At 43.1% G+C, this 18,384-nt stretch overlaps 1 protein-coding gene across 13 annotated transcripts in view; it reads left to right on the top strand.

Moving 5' to 3' along the window:
- Positions 1-16,153, top strand: part of DDI2 (DNA damage inducible 1 homolog 2) — a 43,670-nt gene extending 27,517 nt beyond the window's left edge. For 5 of the 13 annotated variants that reach the window (XM_036255300.1, XM_036255302.1, XM_036255303.1 and 2 more), the window contains 3 exons: positions 916-1,019; positions 2,427-2,616; positions 8,463-16,153. In XM_036255300.1, the coding sequence (XP_036111193.1) occupies positions 916-1,019; positions 2,427-2,616; positions 8,463-10,303 (2,135 nt within the window). In that variant the 3' untranslated portion in view covers positions 10,304-16,153. Of the gene's footprint in view, positions 1-915; positions 1,020-2,426; positions 2,617-5,706; positions 5,770-6,611; positions 6,671-8,462 lie in introns of those variants that run through there. The other 8 variants (XM_036255311.1, XM_036255304.1, XM_036255301.1 and 5 more) reach the window with 8 other exon arrangements.
- The last annotated feature ends 2,231 nt before the right edge of the window (positions 16,154-18,384 follow it).

Below are 18,384 nucleotides of genomic sequence, written 5' to 3'. Positions count from 1 at the left end.
TGACAGCAGAAACTGGAAGTAACCGAGCAAGTCCCATAGCTGTGGAATGGCTACGTCAACTCTGGTGTGTTAGACGGTACATGCTCTGAGGGGTGTGGAGAGCGTAAGACACAGGCACGTACATCTACAGGGAGAAAGTATCTCAAAATAGTTCTGAGTAAAAGAGTACGTCGTAGTTCAAAAACACGAAACAACAATATGTTGCTTGGAATTCATACAAAGCTGGTGAAAACTATAAGAAATTCTGGGAGTAGTTAACATAAAACCCAGGCTAGTTTGGGAGGGTGAGAGGAAGCAAAGAAGCTGTGATCAGTAGGACGTGTAGACTTCTTAGTTTTCTGTTTCTTAACTTGGGCAAGAGATGCGTCGGTGTTCGTTTTATTAAGCTTTATGCTGTACATATGCTTCATATACTCCTATTTATAAGATATACTTAATAATAGCAAAGTAAAATTTTAAATTGTACATATTAAGTAAAGGGAGTAATTGATGAAAAAGTTAAGGCAGGAGGCTCCAGGCAAACACAGGCCTTGGTGTGGTCTCTGGTTTGGCAAATAGAAACTTCATTATCACAAGCAGTAATAAACCGTTTACTCTTTGGAGGCTAATTTGAAAGGTTTAAAGTACAGATTTTATTTTGCTTTTCGAAAACCTTTTGTAAGTATATAGGAAGTGAGTGGTTTATTGGAGGGATTGGTCTTTTTTGTTTATAATCCACTTTACCAGCTAGTGCCTTTATTGGCTTTTAAACTGATTATTAGTCTTACAGGATTTTCTTTTTATGTTTCCCTTTTTGCATGCTTTGCTTTGCTTTTGACTGATTTTGAGAAACAAGGCACAGAATGAAAGATTTCCAATGTTTGCATTGGGCTTTTGAGTAAAAATCAGTAACCTCTTCTCTTCTGCATGTTTTAGCTCAGGTTCAGATTGAAGGAGATTTCCTGGCGTGTTCCTTCTCTATACTCGAGGAACAGCCCATGGACATGCTTCTGGGGCTGGACATGCTGAAACGACATCAGGTAATTAAGAGCTTCACTTGCTGTTTGCATTGGTTTTTTTGTATGCTATGTGGTTATTATTGCATCATTTCTCTTGGCTCTGTATACTGGAGACTAAGAAGCATGACTCTTCAAACCTGGAAAGGTCCTTAATTGATGATGATGTCATACAAGGTTTGAAATTATATGTCAGTAGAAACAGAATGTTTTGTGAAATCTCTCTGAATCTTACATCTTGCCATCTGTTTTGAAATTAAAATTGGCAGTGGTTCCTTTGTGTAATTTTTTAGTTTCTGATTAGAACTTAAGTAATTTTCCTATGGGTTTGTAGGGAAGTGTGGATAACCCAGTGATGATTTTATGCAAGTGTGAGCTTAGTAAGTCTTTAGTAGCTGGTCAAACAATCCTTGGGAAGAAGAGCTTCATGATTAAGAAGATGTACGTAAGATGTTGGGAATGAAATGTTTATTAGTACAGGGAGAATGATTTATAACTATATTCACTTGCACTGATGTTTATATTTCTACTCCAAAGCCTAATTATTTGTTTAAAAAGAAACAACTCCATTGAATAAGCAATTAATGTCCACTGGGTAGTGGAATTGTTCACAACAAGGTTTCATGTCTAGCCAGTATTTTTATGACCCTAACCAATATTTTTATGTTACTAATACTCTTTAAGATTTTTTAATATTAAATTTCTATAATATTGCATTGATATTCTAATCAATGTGTAGAATTTTAAGTAGAAGGAATGAGTGAATGCATGTGTAAATAAACCTATTTTATTGTCACTATGTTTCCTTATTTATTTATTTATTTTGGTCACAGTGTAGACCAGGTGTCTCCAACTTGATAGATATAAAGCATATACATGTGTAACTGTCCTATATTAATTATAAAAATACACAGAAAAGTGTGAAATAAAGGCTAGTTTTGTAGAGACTGCCTTGCCTTTGTACCATGTATGAGACCATCAGTCCAGAGTTTAAATGTAAGCTATATTTACACAGAAAACGAAAAGCAAGATGTACAACTGTATAAGCGGTATGTCCCAGTTTTATAAGGAAAAAGTCACTTACATGTTTGTAAAAGGTGGAGCTAGTGACTATGTCTGGCATTTCTCCAAATTTTGCAAAATGAATGTGTATTACATTTAAATTTTTAAAATGAACATACATTGTTAGACAAATAAATGTGAACTATATTCTATAGAGATTATTCTGTTATAAACTTTAAATAATAAACAAATTCTAAATTAACAGTGTCACCTAGGTTAAAGTTTAAATACTTTTAGGCAGATTTGTTTTGAACCATCTCTGTCTCTGTCATTGTTGCTCTTTGTGAATGGAGTTTTAAATTCAGGATCATAATTTTTCCACGTGGTGTTTTATCTGCTATCATCAGTTTTTGGTTTCTTCCTCCTAAGTGTTCCATTGACCTCAAGAAAAATGTACTCGTGATCGGCACCACAGGCTCACAGACCACCTTCCTCCCTGAGGGAGAGTTACCAGAGTGTGCCCGGTTGGCATATGGGGCCGGGCGGGAGGAGGTGCGGCCAGAGGAGATTGCAGACCAAGAATTAGCAGAAGCCCTTCAAAAATCCGTACAGGATGCAGGTATTTGCAGTGGCCGGGCTCTTGAATTATAACTCTTGTTATTGGTGGGTGAGCCAGGGAAGTTCAAGCTTTAGCAGAGTCGGGACCTTTCTAGTTCGTAATCAGTCTCATCGTCCTGTCAGACGTGTTCCTGTCCTCCTACCACGTCCTCTGTCTCTGAGCACAGCAGAGAAAACCTAGTGTTTGAACAGATGGGAAGCAGCAATCCATTGCTGTGTGCGGGATACATTGGGGAGTTACTTGCTTAGGCACATTTTGGTAGACTTCCTGAAAAATCTTTTCTTTTTTCCTAAAGAAAATTATAACAGTGAGCAGATACTTCTTTGAGTCCAACAGTATTTCCCTGAAAATTTATTTTCCTTTTCTTAAGCCCATTAATTTTATTTAAACATTTTTTTTCCTTTATTAATTTTAAAGAGAGAGGAAGTAAGAGGGAGAAACATCGATGAGAGAGAGACATTGATTGGCACCCTCCTGCACGTCCCCTACTGGATCCCTACTGGAGATCAAGCCCGCAACCTGGGCATCGAAGCAGCCACCTCCTGATGCATGAGTCAGTGCTCAGCCACTGGGCCACACCAGCTGGGCACCGACCCTTTTTATATCTACTGAAAGTGCTGCCACCAAAGACAGAGGAACCAACGATAAGAAGCATAACTGAATATTAATCAACATAATAGGTTTATACAGTTAATGAGGTCACAGTAGTATGTCATTGGGCCAATTAGAGCAGTATGTGAGCTATGGAAATGAAGCTTCTTAATACTCCCTCCCGCACCCCCAAGTCTGAATTGTCGTAGCTTGTTTCAGCTAAAGTCCAAGCCAAGTTTCTGGGTAAAATGGAGAGACATGGTTTTGCTGAAATCCATGGGTAATTTTTCCCTATCCGTTACAGAACAGTGATTCTGGTATGCATTTTCTAGAAGCAGAAGAGAATTGACTTTTAACTTTAGGTTATTTTAAAGTTTTGAGCTATAATTATCCATCAGTGACTAGTATCACACGTTGCGTTTTCCAATATGGTAAAATATATTGTATTTTACTCTACAAGTTTAGGAACCCGCTTTCTTCTAAAGACAAAAAAGATCAGAGCTTTAAAAATAAGCAGCCATATTTTGCCAGTGTTGTTACTGGAGAGCACCCAGTTGGTCAGCCTTGAGCCTCTCGGGTGGGTGTGGGCAGCAGATAAAGGCTTCCAAGCTGGCCTTGCTCACAGTCTGCTCCACCACCACCCTGCAGCTCAGATTTTATAGAAACTACAGTTCCAAATGTGATTTAAGTATTTTGTAGGAAAGGGAGAATTTTTAACAACCACATAGAGAATAAACTCAGTTTTGTTGTTTTGCTTTGTTTTGTTTTGATCCTCACACAAGAATATGTTTTTATTGGTTTTAATTTTTTCTTTTAATTTTTTTATCACCTGAGGACATTTTTGCATTTATGTTCAGATAGAGCGGGAGGGAGAGATGGAGGAAGAGAGAGAGAGAAACATCTATGTGAGAGAGACACATCGAGTGGTTGCCACCCACAGGACCACAACCAGGGCCGTCGACAAACAACCGAGGTATGTGGTGCCCTTAGCGGGAACTGAACCCGGGACTCTCCGGTCTGCGGGCCAGCGCTCTAACCACTGAGCAAAACTGGCCAGGGCTTATTTTTTTTTTTTTTAAAGAATAGTTCAGTGATTTTTTTTTTTTTTTTTTTTTTTTTTTTTAGAGAGAGAGAGAGAGGAAGGGAGAAGAGAGAAACGTTGGCGTGAGTGTGGAACATCGATTCGCTTTCCTGCATGTCCCTTCCTGGGGATCAGTCCCACAGCCCTGTTATGTGCCCCGACAGGGAATTGAACCAGCAGCCTCTTGGCGCTTGGAACGAAGCCCAGCCAACTGAGAGAGAGAGAGAGAGAGGCATCAATGTAAAAGAAACACACCAATCAGTTGCCTCTCATATGCACCCATACCAGGGATTGCACCCAGAACCTTTTGGTGTAGAGGACAATGCTCTAGCCAACTGAGCCACCCAGCCAGGGCAAATTCAGTTTTAATCTTCCCTGCAAGGCAAGCTCGAATGAGTTTCATACCTACTTAGAAGTTTTCACATTTTGTTAGTAATTTGTCAGCTTAGTCATAATACTCTGTATTAATAAAATAGAATAATATATTATCATTTTGTGAATTCTCTGTTTTTCCCCCATAGTTTTGGTGCTTTTATTTAAGAAACACTAGCTGACGGTAGCAGTGTTGTCTAAACTAATGCCATTACTCTCTTTGGGGAATTACCTTTTATTTAAAAAGTTTAAGAGATTAAAATAGAAACCATAGATGTTTTTAGGCATAGTGAAGAAGATGTAGCAATTTTAAAAGATTAGAAGGAAATGGCTCTTCACCATGTGACCTTTGGTTACTGATGTGTATTGCTTGTGCTGATGTTTGTCATGTTTAATAATGAGGCACCTCTATAAGGTGAGGTTCTATTTGTTTGCAACATTGATTTCTCAGTATCATGAAAATCACAACTCTGGACATAGTAGGTGAAAGTATTTTTGCTAGAAACTGCTTCTTTGGTGGCTACTCTGTACCAAGTATCTTTTCAATTCAGAATAGGAGCTGTATCTGTTATGTTTCCTAAAAACTGATTAAAAGATAAAGAAGTTAAGCCAGGGTAGATAATCAGGTGTGGTTTGTATTTCTTCTAAAATAAGTCTCAACTGAGAAAGGAATTTGGAAAGTGACTGTTACATGTGTTCACTTACCCTTTCCTCCATAGGAAGGTGTCCGTGTCATGTAATTCTGTCTGTGGGCCTTCCTTTTTTCACCTGTCTCACGTGTGTGCCCATGAATTCTCTGTGTAAACTTAATTTCTTTCCAAGTTCTGTTAAAAACCTGTTGAATTTGACACATTACTTTATGTATTGTGAGAGAGTTAAAGCAACCAACGAATCTTTTGATGTCCAAACTACGGAAACATTCCCCAGCTTTGACTCCACCAGTTCCTGATGTTAAAGATGGCAAAGGAATGGAGACTATAACCCCGCATGCTGTGTGGTTTGCATTGTTAACCCGAGTTTGCTTGTCTGTTTCCTAATTCAAACAGAGCGTCAGAAGCCATGATGCATGTAGTGTGTGTGTACTGCAGCTGGAGTGGGCCCCAGACCAGGTATTTATAGCCACTGCGTTAAGCCTTCCATCCAGTCGTCGTCTGTGGTCTGTATCTGCAGCAGTTTTGGAATTTAGTGTCCTTCGTTCACCATTTCACCTTGTTTAATCTGGTTACAACTAGCCTGTATAGATGTTTGTAAGTTAGCATACATACACATCTAAGCATAATTTTCTGTTTAAAATTTTATCAATTATTAGAATAGTCCGGGGGTGGGGATCTCAGTAAAAACAGTTGTCCATGGGACTGACCATTGTGAATATCAAATCAAGAATGTCAACATCACAACCCTTTGTTGTTTGAGATAACTGGCTGTTAGGGATTTCATAAGTCCCTTTCTTAGGAAAAACTGGAAGTTCTTTTTTCACATTACTACACACAACTACCTAGAGTTATAGAGGGGCAGACGTTTTCATTCTGTTGAGGACGAAATGGATAAGCCAGAGGATTTGTCCAGCGTCACAGAGTCCATAATGAAGGTGGGATTGAAGTTTCACTCTCCCAGCAGCAGGAGCTGAGACTCTGCTTTTGCCTCTCCCTGGCTGGACCGATTTCTCCACTCCGCCTCTGTTTCCCTGCAGTGTGGGTGTGCCCACTGCCAGCCTGAGTGTATTGGCTGATGCATCAAGAGGGGAAAAGCGATCTTTTAAACTATCCACCTAGGACTTTATAGGGGTTTGCAGGCTGGTTGTAATTAGATGCATAGGACTTAATTTTGTCTTTCTTTCTTTTTCTTGTAAGGATGGGTTAAAAACAGGCTTAGTTTAATTATTCTTAATATCCATTGTCCTCATCGTCTTCTCCTATCCGATGGTACTGACCCAGTCCTCCCCTACATTTAGGACTTAGGCCAGTGAAACTGACCATCTCAGCTACAGGAGGACTATATGCTGCTTTAATAGTGAGTACAAAATACATTCAGGCGTGTTCACCTTGACCTCGCTCAGTTGTTACAACTGTCATACCAGTTGCCAGAAGGCCATTATCATTCTGCCCCGTCTTTTCTGTTCACGTTAACTCAAAATTGAATCTTTTTCAGAGTCAGCCTTAGAAATTGACAAATAAAACTAATAACTGTTTTTAGATTCTAATGGTGGATATAGTTTGCACTGAGATAAATGCTGTTTTTTGTTTGCCCCTAAGCTGTAAGTAAGATCGTTTCATAGGAAGTTAATAACTCCTAGTTAGTGCTTCATCTTCTCATGCTGTTGACCAGTGTTGGTTTAAACTGATCTAGAGCTATTTGAACCCTAACTGCATTGTTTCATGACCTCTGAAGTCAAGCTCAAGCCCCCAAGTTGGATGCTGCGTTCAGCACAAAGCAGTTAAATTGCATCCGCCCTAATAGATCATGTTGTGAAGCCACTTTTGTTACCAGCCTTTGACTCTTTTTTTTTTTTCTTTATTGATGTTAGAGAGGAAGTGAGAGGGAGAGATAGAGGCATTGATGAGAGAGAACATCGATTGGCCACCTCCTGCATGCCCCCACTGGGGATTTGGCCTGCAACCTGGGCATGTGCCCTGACCGGGAATCGAACCAGTGACCTCTTGGTGCATGGGTCAACACTCAACCACTGAGCCACACTGGGTGGTCCAGCCTTTGATTTTTAAAGATCTTATAGTACTGCACAGAGGGTCAGTTTTTAAATGGATCATTGGCAAAAATAGAGTTGGAACTGATGTTTAATGGCATCACGATGTTGCCACTGAGGTAATGTTTAACCCTGCCATCTTATGTGACTGGTCAGAAAGTTGCAGTGGATCTAAACCATCATTGCCTGTTGAAAAACTCTCCCTCCACTGCCCGAACTACCCCACCCCCATTCCCCTGCCCTTAAAATACTTCAGTGTTCTTACTTAGTTGTATTGTGTTCGTGTGATAAAAGTAACTGATAATCTTTTTTAAAGTTGCATTATTTGGTAAGATGATGATTGGGACTTTAATATGTTTGATCTTTAGCTTTACTTCTGTTCTCTGAGTAAATGTTCACATAGTTTTATTATTTTGGGGAAGTTTGAATAGAATGTTTCCTTCTCTGTCTTCCAGAGATCCCCAAGCATTACATTCTTCTTTCTCTTTATACTTCCCGCTCTGTCCCAGATACATCTGGCTTTAGACTTCTCATTTGTAACCTCAGTGTTCACATTTGAAACAGTAAAAGTGCGTTGGCATGAGAATCATCCTAGTCAGAGAGCTTCAGAATTTGTAATGCACTTAAGAATCACACAAGGAGCTTATTGAAAATGCAGGTTCCTGGGTTTACTCCGAAGGGTGATGCCCCAGAACCTGCGTGCTTAGCAAACATCCCAGTGATCTTAGGACAAGTGAGGAGAGAACACACTGCAGAAGGTATTCTAGGGTTCCAGATTCACTGAGCGTAAAGGCACCTAAATGTCCTTCAGTCTCGAGCATGAACCAGCCATCATGTGGATGTTTATTGGTGATACTTAAATTAAAATACTGAATTCCAGTATGCATGTTTTATTAAGAACATGCCTACCTCATATTTTGATGCTGTGATGTTAAATTGCCTACCACAGTGGGAATGGTCCTTGTGTAAGTTTATGAATATAAGCAAACCCCAGTTCAAGGACCTGATTTTGTTCTATCCTGTTTAGATTTGTGTCCTCTGATCATTGAGTGGCCTTCGTAACCTGCTGATCTCTTTTCCTTCCCCTTTTGTTCCATGTAGAGAAAAGTGGTGAAGAAACTACCTCACTGGGAATGTCATCGTTACCAGCTTCAGATGGATTTAACCATCCGGCCCATCCTTCAGGACAGAGTCCTGAGATTGGTAGCCCTGCGGGTCTTGCTCACTCTGCCTCTGCTTCAGTCTGCCCTGTCAAGCCCGGTGACCCAGACAGCATCGAACCTAAAGCTGCGAAGGCTTTGAAGGCTTCCACTGAATTGCAGACCACCTCTGAGAAGAAAGACCATCTTCCGCTACAGGGTTTCCCTGATCGGGCCTCTCCAGCAGACCAGGGCCCCACTATGCCTTTGCAGAGTCCACCCAAGGAAGCCATTGTCACAGGTGATCTGGAGACATCTGCTGAAAGAAGCACCCAGGGCCTCAACTCTCATCTCCACATAAGACAGGAAGTGTCTGTCACAACTACTAGGATGCAAGAACTGCAGAGGTTTCTAGGTGAAAAGGGTTGGCATCCAGAATGTCAGAATCTGAGTCAGGTGAATGGTCTTCAACAGCACGAGGAATCGGGGATTGAGTGGCATAAGGTTGTACAACAAAATGTGCCACACGACCAAGAACATCTTTGTAACACAGGGGACCTTGAACTCCTCGGAGAAAGGCAACAGAATCAACCAAAATGTGCTGGTGTGGAAGCTACAATGAAAGGAGACGGGCTACAGCAGATTGTGGGCCTTCCAGGTGCACAGAACAGTCCACCCTCAGGGTGCTCGGACTGCTCAAATGCAGAAACACTTATGGAAGTAGATGTAGTTGAACAGCCCCTACTTGCTGTGCTTAATTCGGCAGGTGGTCAGAATGCCAGTGTCGTAGACATCAGTGCATCTGATCTCCCCTTAGATAGTCCCTTGATGGAAGTAGAAACATCAAAATGTAACCCTTCATCTGAAGTTTTGAGTAGTTCCCTTTCCACTCAGAATTTACAGCTCCCAGAAAGTAATGTGGAAGTGTCGGGAACAAATAAAGACTCTGGGACTTGCTCCCCATCTGCAGGTCTCAGTGGCAGCTGTCAGCCCTCTGTGGAGTCGGCAGAGGGGTCGTGCTTGTCTATCACCGCAGCCTTGAAGGAACTTCAAGGGCTTTTGGTCACTAGCAGTAAACCGGCTTCAGAAAATACGTTTGAAGAAGTTGTCTGTCCATCAGAAACAGTAACTGAGGGCCAAGCAGGTTTGGGGATCCTTTCTGAAAGATGGATCCAGAGTGAACAGTGTTCACAAGTCTCCTTTCATCAGGCCACATCTGTATCAGTGAAGACAGAGAAATTAACAGACACTTCAGCTGGCACTGGAATAGAAGATATAGAAAGTATTAACTTAAGGGGTCCAGCTGATGGCCTATTAACCGATACAGAAGGTGTCCCCAGGTCTAGGGAATCCGGAAATGAGAGCGATTCTGTCACTCAATCCTCCGCTAAAACATCTAATCAATTACACTGCACCTTAGATGTAGAAATTTCACCCAAACTTTTAACAGGTAAGGAGGATGTACTCGATCAGACTTCGGAGCAAACTAAGTCCTTTTCATCAGATTTCATATTGGTTAAAGATTTGGGTCAGGGCATACAGAATCCAGACAGGCCTGAGACCAGAGAAGATGTCTGTCCTGAAGCTGCGGGGCCACTTGGTGAATTTGAGCCACCTACCAGCTATCCATCTTCCAGTCCCTCCATTCTTCCACCATTAGTGTTTCCTGCTGCAGACATTGACCGGATCCGCCATGCCGGCTTTACTTTGCAGGAAGCTCTTGGGGCTTTGCAACAAGTTGGTGGAAATGCAGACCTTGCACTTCTTATTTTGCTAGCAAAGAACATTGTAGTTCCTACGTAACCATGGAAAAGTGGGCTAGACCGTACTCCATTCCCTTAAAAAGAAAATGCTCTATATACACACATGCACACACACTCACCACATATACAGTATATGTAGAAACCTGCAAGCAGAATGTTGAGCCAGATTTTTTTTAAAGATTTTTTTCAGCCAAAGTAATTTATGATCTCTTGTCTGATGAATTTGTCTATTTGTTAAAATTTGGGCCTTTTTAAATGTAATGGCAGTATGTGCATACAGAAGCTTTTTATTCTCATTAAGATGATGTATTCTGGAATAAAAGTGTTGGCTTTGTGTATAGCGTACCATTTGAGAATGAGAGTGGATGCTTTGAGAAGCAGAAGCCTGAGAAATCCCACCAGCCCTGCAGCTAGAAGAGCAGATCAAGTTCACACTTTGGCTGTGTCTGTGCTTCAGGCAAAGGTGTGGCTTGTTGGTTCGGTTGTCAGTTTACAAACTTTTGACCACATGGTTTGGGTGTTTGGCATTCTACCCAGTGCTCTGTGTATTATGATTCATCAGTTATAATAGGAAAATTGAAGAATAATTGAATAGTATTGCCTAGAGTGGTCTGTTATTTGTGTGGTTAGGATTTGACATTTTAAAGGGATGAATCAGGAGGGTTTAAAACATGATTTACTTTTTGCATCACAGGCTGCTGCGTGGATTGCCACATATCGCGGATGGGATATTGTGTGGGAATTAACATTAGAGTGAAACATGGTGCTACCCAGATTTCAGACAAACAAACCTGCAATTCCATTTGCAAATGTCTTGGTGATGCTTTAAGAACTGAGTGAAAATAATGACCTAAACACTGGAATTTACTGGAGATTGGGTTTGCTAGCATCTCACCGATCACACCCCAACCCTCAGTGATCGTAAATTCAGCTAATGGGTTCATTGCCAGTAGTTTATTTTCTTTCTAAACTCATCTTCTACTAGGAAGCTTCTTCTAAAGCTCAGTTTGAGCTGTGATCTGCCTGAACTATTGACATGTGGACCTTGTCGCCGGTTCGTCTTGGTGCTTAGAAGGGTCAGTCTGGCGAGTGCTTCACGGCAGCGGAAATAAATAGTAATCGCAGCTTCTGACTCAAGTGGCCTTGGTAGTGTGTTCCATCTCTTTCTCTCCTCAGGAGTTCCTTTTGTTAAGCAAAAAGCGTCACATTTGTTTACCATGTCAAGTTAGAGTGGGGCACAGCATTACAGATGTATTTATTGTGGCCTTTTTTATATAAGGACTAGCCCTTGGAAGTCATTGTCCTGTGGGCCCCACTGTGCAATAATCCTACTGGATAGATTTTAGATCCCACTCCCACCCCCACCCCGGAAAGAAAACTGCCTTCTCATGTACCTAAAAGGAATCTGAAATCTTGGTTTTATTGAAAAGAATTCTGAGCATGGCAATTCTCAGTTCCGGGTTATAGTTCACAGTGTGTTTGCAACAACCTTTGAAATGGTGATGTTGGCTTAGTATAAATGATACTGCCTAAAGTCAGACCCTCTTTGAAAGCTCACTCTTTCCATCAAAATTCAAGTCATTTAGCACAATCAAAACGGAGGCTCATATCTCAGGAGTTTTTGACATTTTAATTCGGGGCTACTTCAAGGCATTTCTTTTCTACCCTATTCCATCTTCTTTCTCTTGGCTGTGGGGGGTGTGTGTGTGTGTGTGTGTGTGTGAGTGTGAGGACACTTTAATAAGGTGATGGAAAGTCGCATAGGTTCTGCTCAATCCTCTCGGTCAGCAAGCAGTTGACAGCAGTTGTAGTTGGCTGTTTTCTAGAGGGTGCTCAAGAACAGCCGGCCAACTGGATTGTCTAGAGTGTTCTTTGTGGGACAGCCCCGTGCTGCCGGCCCGTTCGCCTGCCCTGCACCAGAGATGCACGGTGCACGAGGGAACCGCTTCCAGGACTTCTGCCCACCGACTCAGACCTGCGACCGAAACGAAGTAGCTGGCGCTGTGCCTGAAGCAAAATCAGTGGCAGTGCGGTGGGTCCCTGTGTTTGTGGGTGGTGATCGGGATTTATTCTCAGCATACAGAGTGGGGTGGGTGTGGAGTGGAGAGACAGCAATGACAGGACTCCTCCACAAAAGCCTTCTGTGTGAAGATGGGCCTCACGGTGCTCTGAGCGGGTGGCACCACTCAGAGCCCGGGCACTGACTTCAGTGTGGAGGCTGAGGACTCAGTCCCAAAGGTGGACTGTGGAATAGCATCCAGGAAGAGGTTTCATTGCAATAGCTTCATGTGTGTGTGTCTGTGTGTTTAGGAGAAAATCAATTGAGCCTGTGTGTGTGTGTGTTTAGGAGAAAATCAATTGAGCTTGTAGGTGTGCATGTGTTCTTGTTAGGAATACTTAGAATGAGCTTAACCCAAATATCCTTGTCCTTTTTCATCATTTATTTTCCAGTGTATAAGTGCTTTTTATTTTTAAGATCTTATTTCCTGTCCATCGTTTGTATGGCAGTCAAGTTGTTGCTCTTGCAAGGGTTTTGAGTCATCTGTAACTCCAGCAGTTCTAGAACACAGAGGGGATTAAGGAACACGATACTAGTGAACCGACAGTTTTTATTCAAAGCGCAGAAATGAGAGATGAATTTCTCCAAGAATAAGATTGAGTCATGAAACCCCTCTGCCTGCCAGCAGACTGGTAACGCCAGCCTGACCAGTAATGGGCCATTTCCGTGGATGGCTCCTTGGCCGTGACCAGTCATGGACAGCCTTCCGGTGGGCGCCTACCTTCAAGAGTGGTCTCAGTTTATTCACCAAAGAGAGAAGACTTTTATGTGTAACTTCTGCATTTCCCCTGAAGTTGGTTCCTGTGGGTAAGAATATGCTTGGTAACCAGACACCTATATCTAGGTTCTAGATTTTGCCCATTGAAGGCAATAAGAATTATTTCCACTTGTACCTGTTTATGCTCCGGACGTCAGCCAAATAGCCTTCATCCCACAGTTTGGGCTTTAGCCATAAACATACCAAGATTACCAGTTGCTTGGCAAAGGGAACTGGATAGATGGTGAGTGTGTGTGAAAACGATTTTGCCTTGCATTCTACCCACGTGTTTTTCCTCAAAACACTTTTCCCAGCAAGAGGGTTGCATAAAAATGGAAAGATTCGCGAGGCTTCGTGTCACTAATTTTATGGTGGCCATTTCAAGTGGAATCTGCCTGTTCTTCCCTTAGCACTTCTGTCTCTAGTAAAAGCCATGAAAATGTAGTTGGTTTAACCACCAGCTCTTGTGTATATATACATGTGTGGTTGACGACTGTCCTACACTTAACTCTATATAGATTAATAAGCAAACAGTTCTGGTATCTACAGTACATCCTTCACCGTGGCTTTTATCCCACTGTATGTATAAAAGACAGCCTTGCAAATACCTGGCCAGGAGAACACAGTGCTTTCCGGTTTCCTTTCTTACCTCTTGGACACCGGCCCCTGCCCTGAGGGTGAACAGGATAACTGAACTGTTACTATTCCGAAATTCTTACCTCTGGGAACATCGCGAGCGAAGCTAACTGGATTATGCATTCTGCCATTCTCTCGCACAAATACCAAAACGCTCCATTTCTCCTTTGAACTTGGTGACTCTGTTTCTAGTTCAGCCACAGAGTACACTGAGTTTCTCCTCGTAGAATATGACTGTTACCTTTCATGTTAGGAGTTCCATAAAATAAAAATAGCATTTTCCTCTGAAAGAATTTAAAATGCCAGTTCCTCGTAACGAAATAAATTCAAAGCGTGTCCTTGAGAACTGGAAATGTACAGACATGGCTCGAGTTCTGCACCTTAGTGGACCCTTGTTAGGTGTCACCGGGAGTTTGTTGAATAAACCGAAGAACTTGGGGATGAACCTTTGATGTGCTTGACCTTCTCCCGTGCCTTAGTTTCTCCAAATAGCAGAGGCATCTCATTCTGGTGGGACATGAAAGTAGAAATATGGGGGAGGGTCCGTTGAAAGTGGCCCTCCCGAAGATAGCACACAAGGAGTGGTCTTGAGGCCCACCTAGACTATTCAGAGTCATCCAGCAGCAAACCATTTGGTAGAACTACTCGAAGAGACACGGTATTCAGAAGTCCGTTTATGCCGTGGGTGGGGGTGGACAGGGTAGGGAAGTACAAGTAAGTGGAAGTGATCCTACACATGCACAGTGACAGCATCCTCCCCACTCCCCCTGGGCCGGCTGCTCTGGACCACTGACCATCTGGGCCAACAGGACCTAGAGGATTCTGCAGGGTTTGCTGTTTTAAAGCAGCTGAATGCAAGATGTGAAAAGGGGGACCTGGAGCAGAAGCTAACAGCCAGCAAGGGTGTGGGACTGGATGATGGGCAGCATTTGTAAGAGGACTCAAGACTAGCAAATCTTTCCACAGGACCACTCCATGTAAAGGACATTCTTTAACCCATTATTTAAAATGTCATCACTTGTAATCCCGAGGCACACAGGGAGAATTTCTGGACTTGAACTACTAGTGAGTTGAGAGGTTTACAATGAGTTATGTATTGGTGATTGGTAACCTGGACCCTCTGGGGGCTCTAAGGTGAGAGATGTAGCCGGTACGTTTTAGCACACAGTCTTGTGGGATTAAATCTGCAGAGGGAATAGTTCAAGAGTGGAGGAGTTGGAGAGTACTTATTCTACCTGAAAAAGCTAAGCAAACTACAGAAGACCCGGAATGGGGACGTGGAATACAAAATCAGAATAATCCTTACCGAATTATATCCCTTTAAATATGTACCATAAGGTTTTCATTAGCTGACTTGAGGAAGGGGTATACTGGGATATTTTTTCCTGGGAAACACATGCCTGATGGGAAATGATGCTGTTAACCAGGAGTTTGTTGTACACACAACCTTGAGTGAATGCATCTGTGGCTTAAAGAAAGGCAGACCTCTTACTAATTTCCTACTGGAGGCAGGCAGATTAGTTTCTTTCTAAATTCCTTTGGTCTGAGAGTACCTGATGCTGACCAGACTTCTTTTTCCGTCCCTTAAGGCTCTGCAGCTGAGTTGATGCCACCCATCTGTGACCTTCCCCTCCATGATTCTATTTCCATTCTCTAGTCTCTTTGCCATCCTTTGAGAGAATTCTGGTGATATACTAAGAGCACTGCAATATACTGATCGCATCTACTTTTTTCACTGTGCACCTTCGATGGAAGCTAATTGCTCGTTTAAATTCAAATCTCATCCTCACGGCAATTTGGGCCAATGGCCTTTGCACTCAAGGTTTGTTTACCAGTTTTGTAGCCATACTTGGTGAATCTCAGCAAATAGAAATGGCTCTTTTTACCTTATTTGTTCTTGCAATTGCTTGTGTATGCTTTCCTGACTTTTCTTTACGCTTTGAGACTACTGCATCTCACGAGAACTGGGTTGATTGGCAAAATAGGCTTGCCGATAATAGCCCAGTCTCTCCCCTAATGCTTTGGTTTTGAGAGTTGGGAAACTGAGAGCTTAAGGGAACCAAACTCAGGAATCCCAAAGTTGGTTGCATTGTGCCATTGGTTTAGGGGCTGGACGTAGGGCCAGTTTGGAGCTGAGTGAACTAGATGCGTTTGGATTTGAGTTGTTGTCACATGATGAAATGTAAGTCAGCCCTAAATAATCAAAACACTTTATTTTATTTTTCTTTTTTTAATAGGAACTTTCTGAAGAAAAGTGATGTGTAAAACATTTGATATTTAAGACAATAAAGTTTTTATCATAAGACTCTTGTTTGATCAATTTATTTTCACTTGAAATGGTTAATTAATTGGTATCCCTGTCTCTCTTTCCTTCCTGCCCCTTTAAGTCACTTCTACCCAGGCTCTGTGACTTGCCATGTGCCTGAACCCCAGGAGAAATGGGCACCTCCAAGCATTAAGTAACTTCCAGATAACCATTGTAGGAGGGTCACTGTCTGCTGGTGTATAAGAGGTGCATTTTGTGCCCTGGCCAGTTTGGCTCTGTGGTTGGAGCATCGGCCCGTGGACTAAAGAGTTGTGGGTTCGATTCTGATCAGGGGTTTGTACCTCAATTTTGGTTCAACTCCCTGGCCCTGGTCAGGGTCATGTGGAAGGCAACCAATCAAGGTGTCTCTCTCACATTGATGTTTCTCTCTCCCTCCCTCCCACTCTATCTGAAGGTAAATGGAAGAATATCCTTGGGTAAGAAAAATTTTTTACGTTTTTTTTAATTTTCTTTATGTTTTTATCCTCACCCGAGGACATTTTTGCATTCATCTTGAGATAGAGTGGGATGGAGAGAGAGAAACATCAATGTGAGAGAGACACATCGAGTGGTTGCCACCCACACGACCCCAACCAGGGCCAGAGCCAAACTGCAATCGCGGTATGTGCCCTTAGCGGGAACCGAACCCAGGCCTCTCTGGTCCATGGGCCGACGTTCTAACCGCTGAGCCAAACCGGCCAGGGCTGAGGATTTTTTTTTTTTTAATAAAAAAGAGGCACATGTTGTGACTCCACATGGGCAGCGAGTTGAGGCAGAGGAATAGCAATAACAGTGGTGATGGCTATTGTGGGTCAGACTAGTCTCCAGACCAGGCTACTTGGGTTTGAAGTCCAGCTTTGCCACGTATAGCTATGTGACTGGGTAAGGTGCCTGACCTTTGTGTGCCTCAGTGTCCTCATCTGTAAAGTAGGGACCATGGGGACTGTAGGGCTTAGACAAGTTAATGCATGTAAAGTTCTTAGAAAATGACTGGCACATGGTAAGTGCTGATTAGATATCAACTAGTATTCGTTGCATCACATAAGAGATTTGAGAATGCTAAAGGGAGTTTCCAGAAGCTGGGCAATTCTAGCAGCCTGGTGTGTGAAAAGGGAAGGCTCTTGCCCCATGGGTCCTAGGCTGCCAGGGTTCTGCCCTCTTCAACATGTGGCTCCAAGATACTTTGGACATCAGCATGTAGCTGGCATACCAGGAAAGGAGAAAGCATTGTTCATGGAAGTGTTTACACCAGGCCTGGAAGGGTGTATGTCACTTCTCTACCACAATTCACTGGCCGAACTCAGTCGTGTGTCCATACCAAACTCGGCAGGCCGGGGGGTCTAGTCTCGTGTGCACGAGATGAGCGCGGTGTGCTGGTCAGCGGGCAGTCCTGGGCCTCACGCCGAGACCACACATACCCTCTCCCCCAAGGAGAGGCCCCATGTGCCCCCCAGGCACTCAGCTCGCCTCAGTGATGCCCTGTTCTCTCCCTTAGCTCTTGACTGGCCTTTTAGGGTCTGGCAAACAACTGGAGATACAGTGAGCAAGTGTTGGGACAGAATCACTGCACTGGAAATGTATAAAAGTGCTGAGTTATCACCTGGTACTGCTTCCTTGTCCACAGCTGGTAGTGTCGTGACGGGATTAACCGAGTGCACCATCCCTTATCTGCGGATTTTTTTTTTCTTCAAAAAATTGGATCTGCCCGGCCGGCGCGGCTCAGTGGTTGAGCGTCAACCCCTGCACCAAGAGGTCACCGGTTTGCTTCCTGGTTTTGCTCCCGGTCAGGGCACATGCCCAGGTTGTGGGCCAGCTCCCCAGTGGGCAGCATGCAGGAGGGAGCCAGTTGATGTTTTCTCTCATCGATGTTTCTCTCTCTCCCTCTCAATTCCTCTTTCTATTTAATAAAAAAAGAAAGAAAAAAATCAGAGCTAGGGTGGCTTGGTTCCTCCTAGGAAGTTGCTAACGCCAACACCATTTTCCTCGTCTGTGTCAGGTCCCTGGAGTGCCCTGGGCCAGAAATCCTCCACCACCCCACCCCCAGCAGCTCTCTCACCGCCTGCCCCTGAGCAGTAAAGGCAGCTTCATCCTTCCGGTTGCTCACTCTAAAACCTGCATCCCATCCACCCTCAAATCTGTTGGCTCCACTTCAAGTTCTATTCAAAATCTGACCGCTTCTGTACCTCCGGTCCCAGGCATCACCACCTCTCAGCTGGGTTACGGCCGCAGGTCTCGCCGCTCCTGCCCTTGCCTACCTACATCCTGTTAGAACAGCTGCTGGCGTGATTCCTTTAAATCAGGTCCTGTCTCCTTTTCCCTTCAGTGAGCCCCATCTCACGCATAAGAGCCAGCGTCCTTATAATG

Source organism: Molossus molossus, unplaced genomic scaffold (assembly GCF_014108415.1).
Source record: "Molossus molossus isolate mMolMol1 unplaced genomic scaffold, mMolMol1.p scaffold_m16_p_12, whole genome shotgun sequence".
Lineage (NCBI taxonomy): Eukaryota > Metazoa > Chordata > Mammalia > Chiroptera > Molossidae > Molossus > Molossus molossus.
The sequence above is the reverse complement of the archived record's forward strand: the minus strand, read 5'-3'. Positions and strand labels throughout refer to the sequence as shown.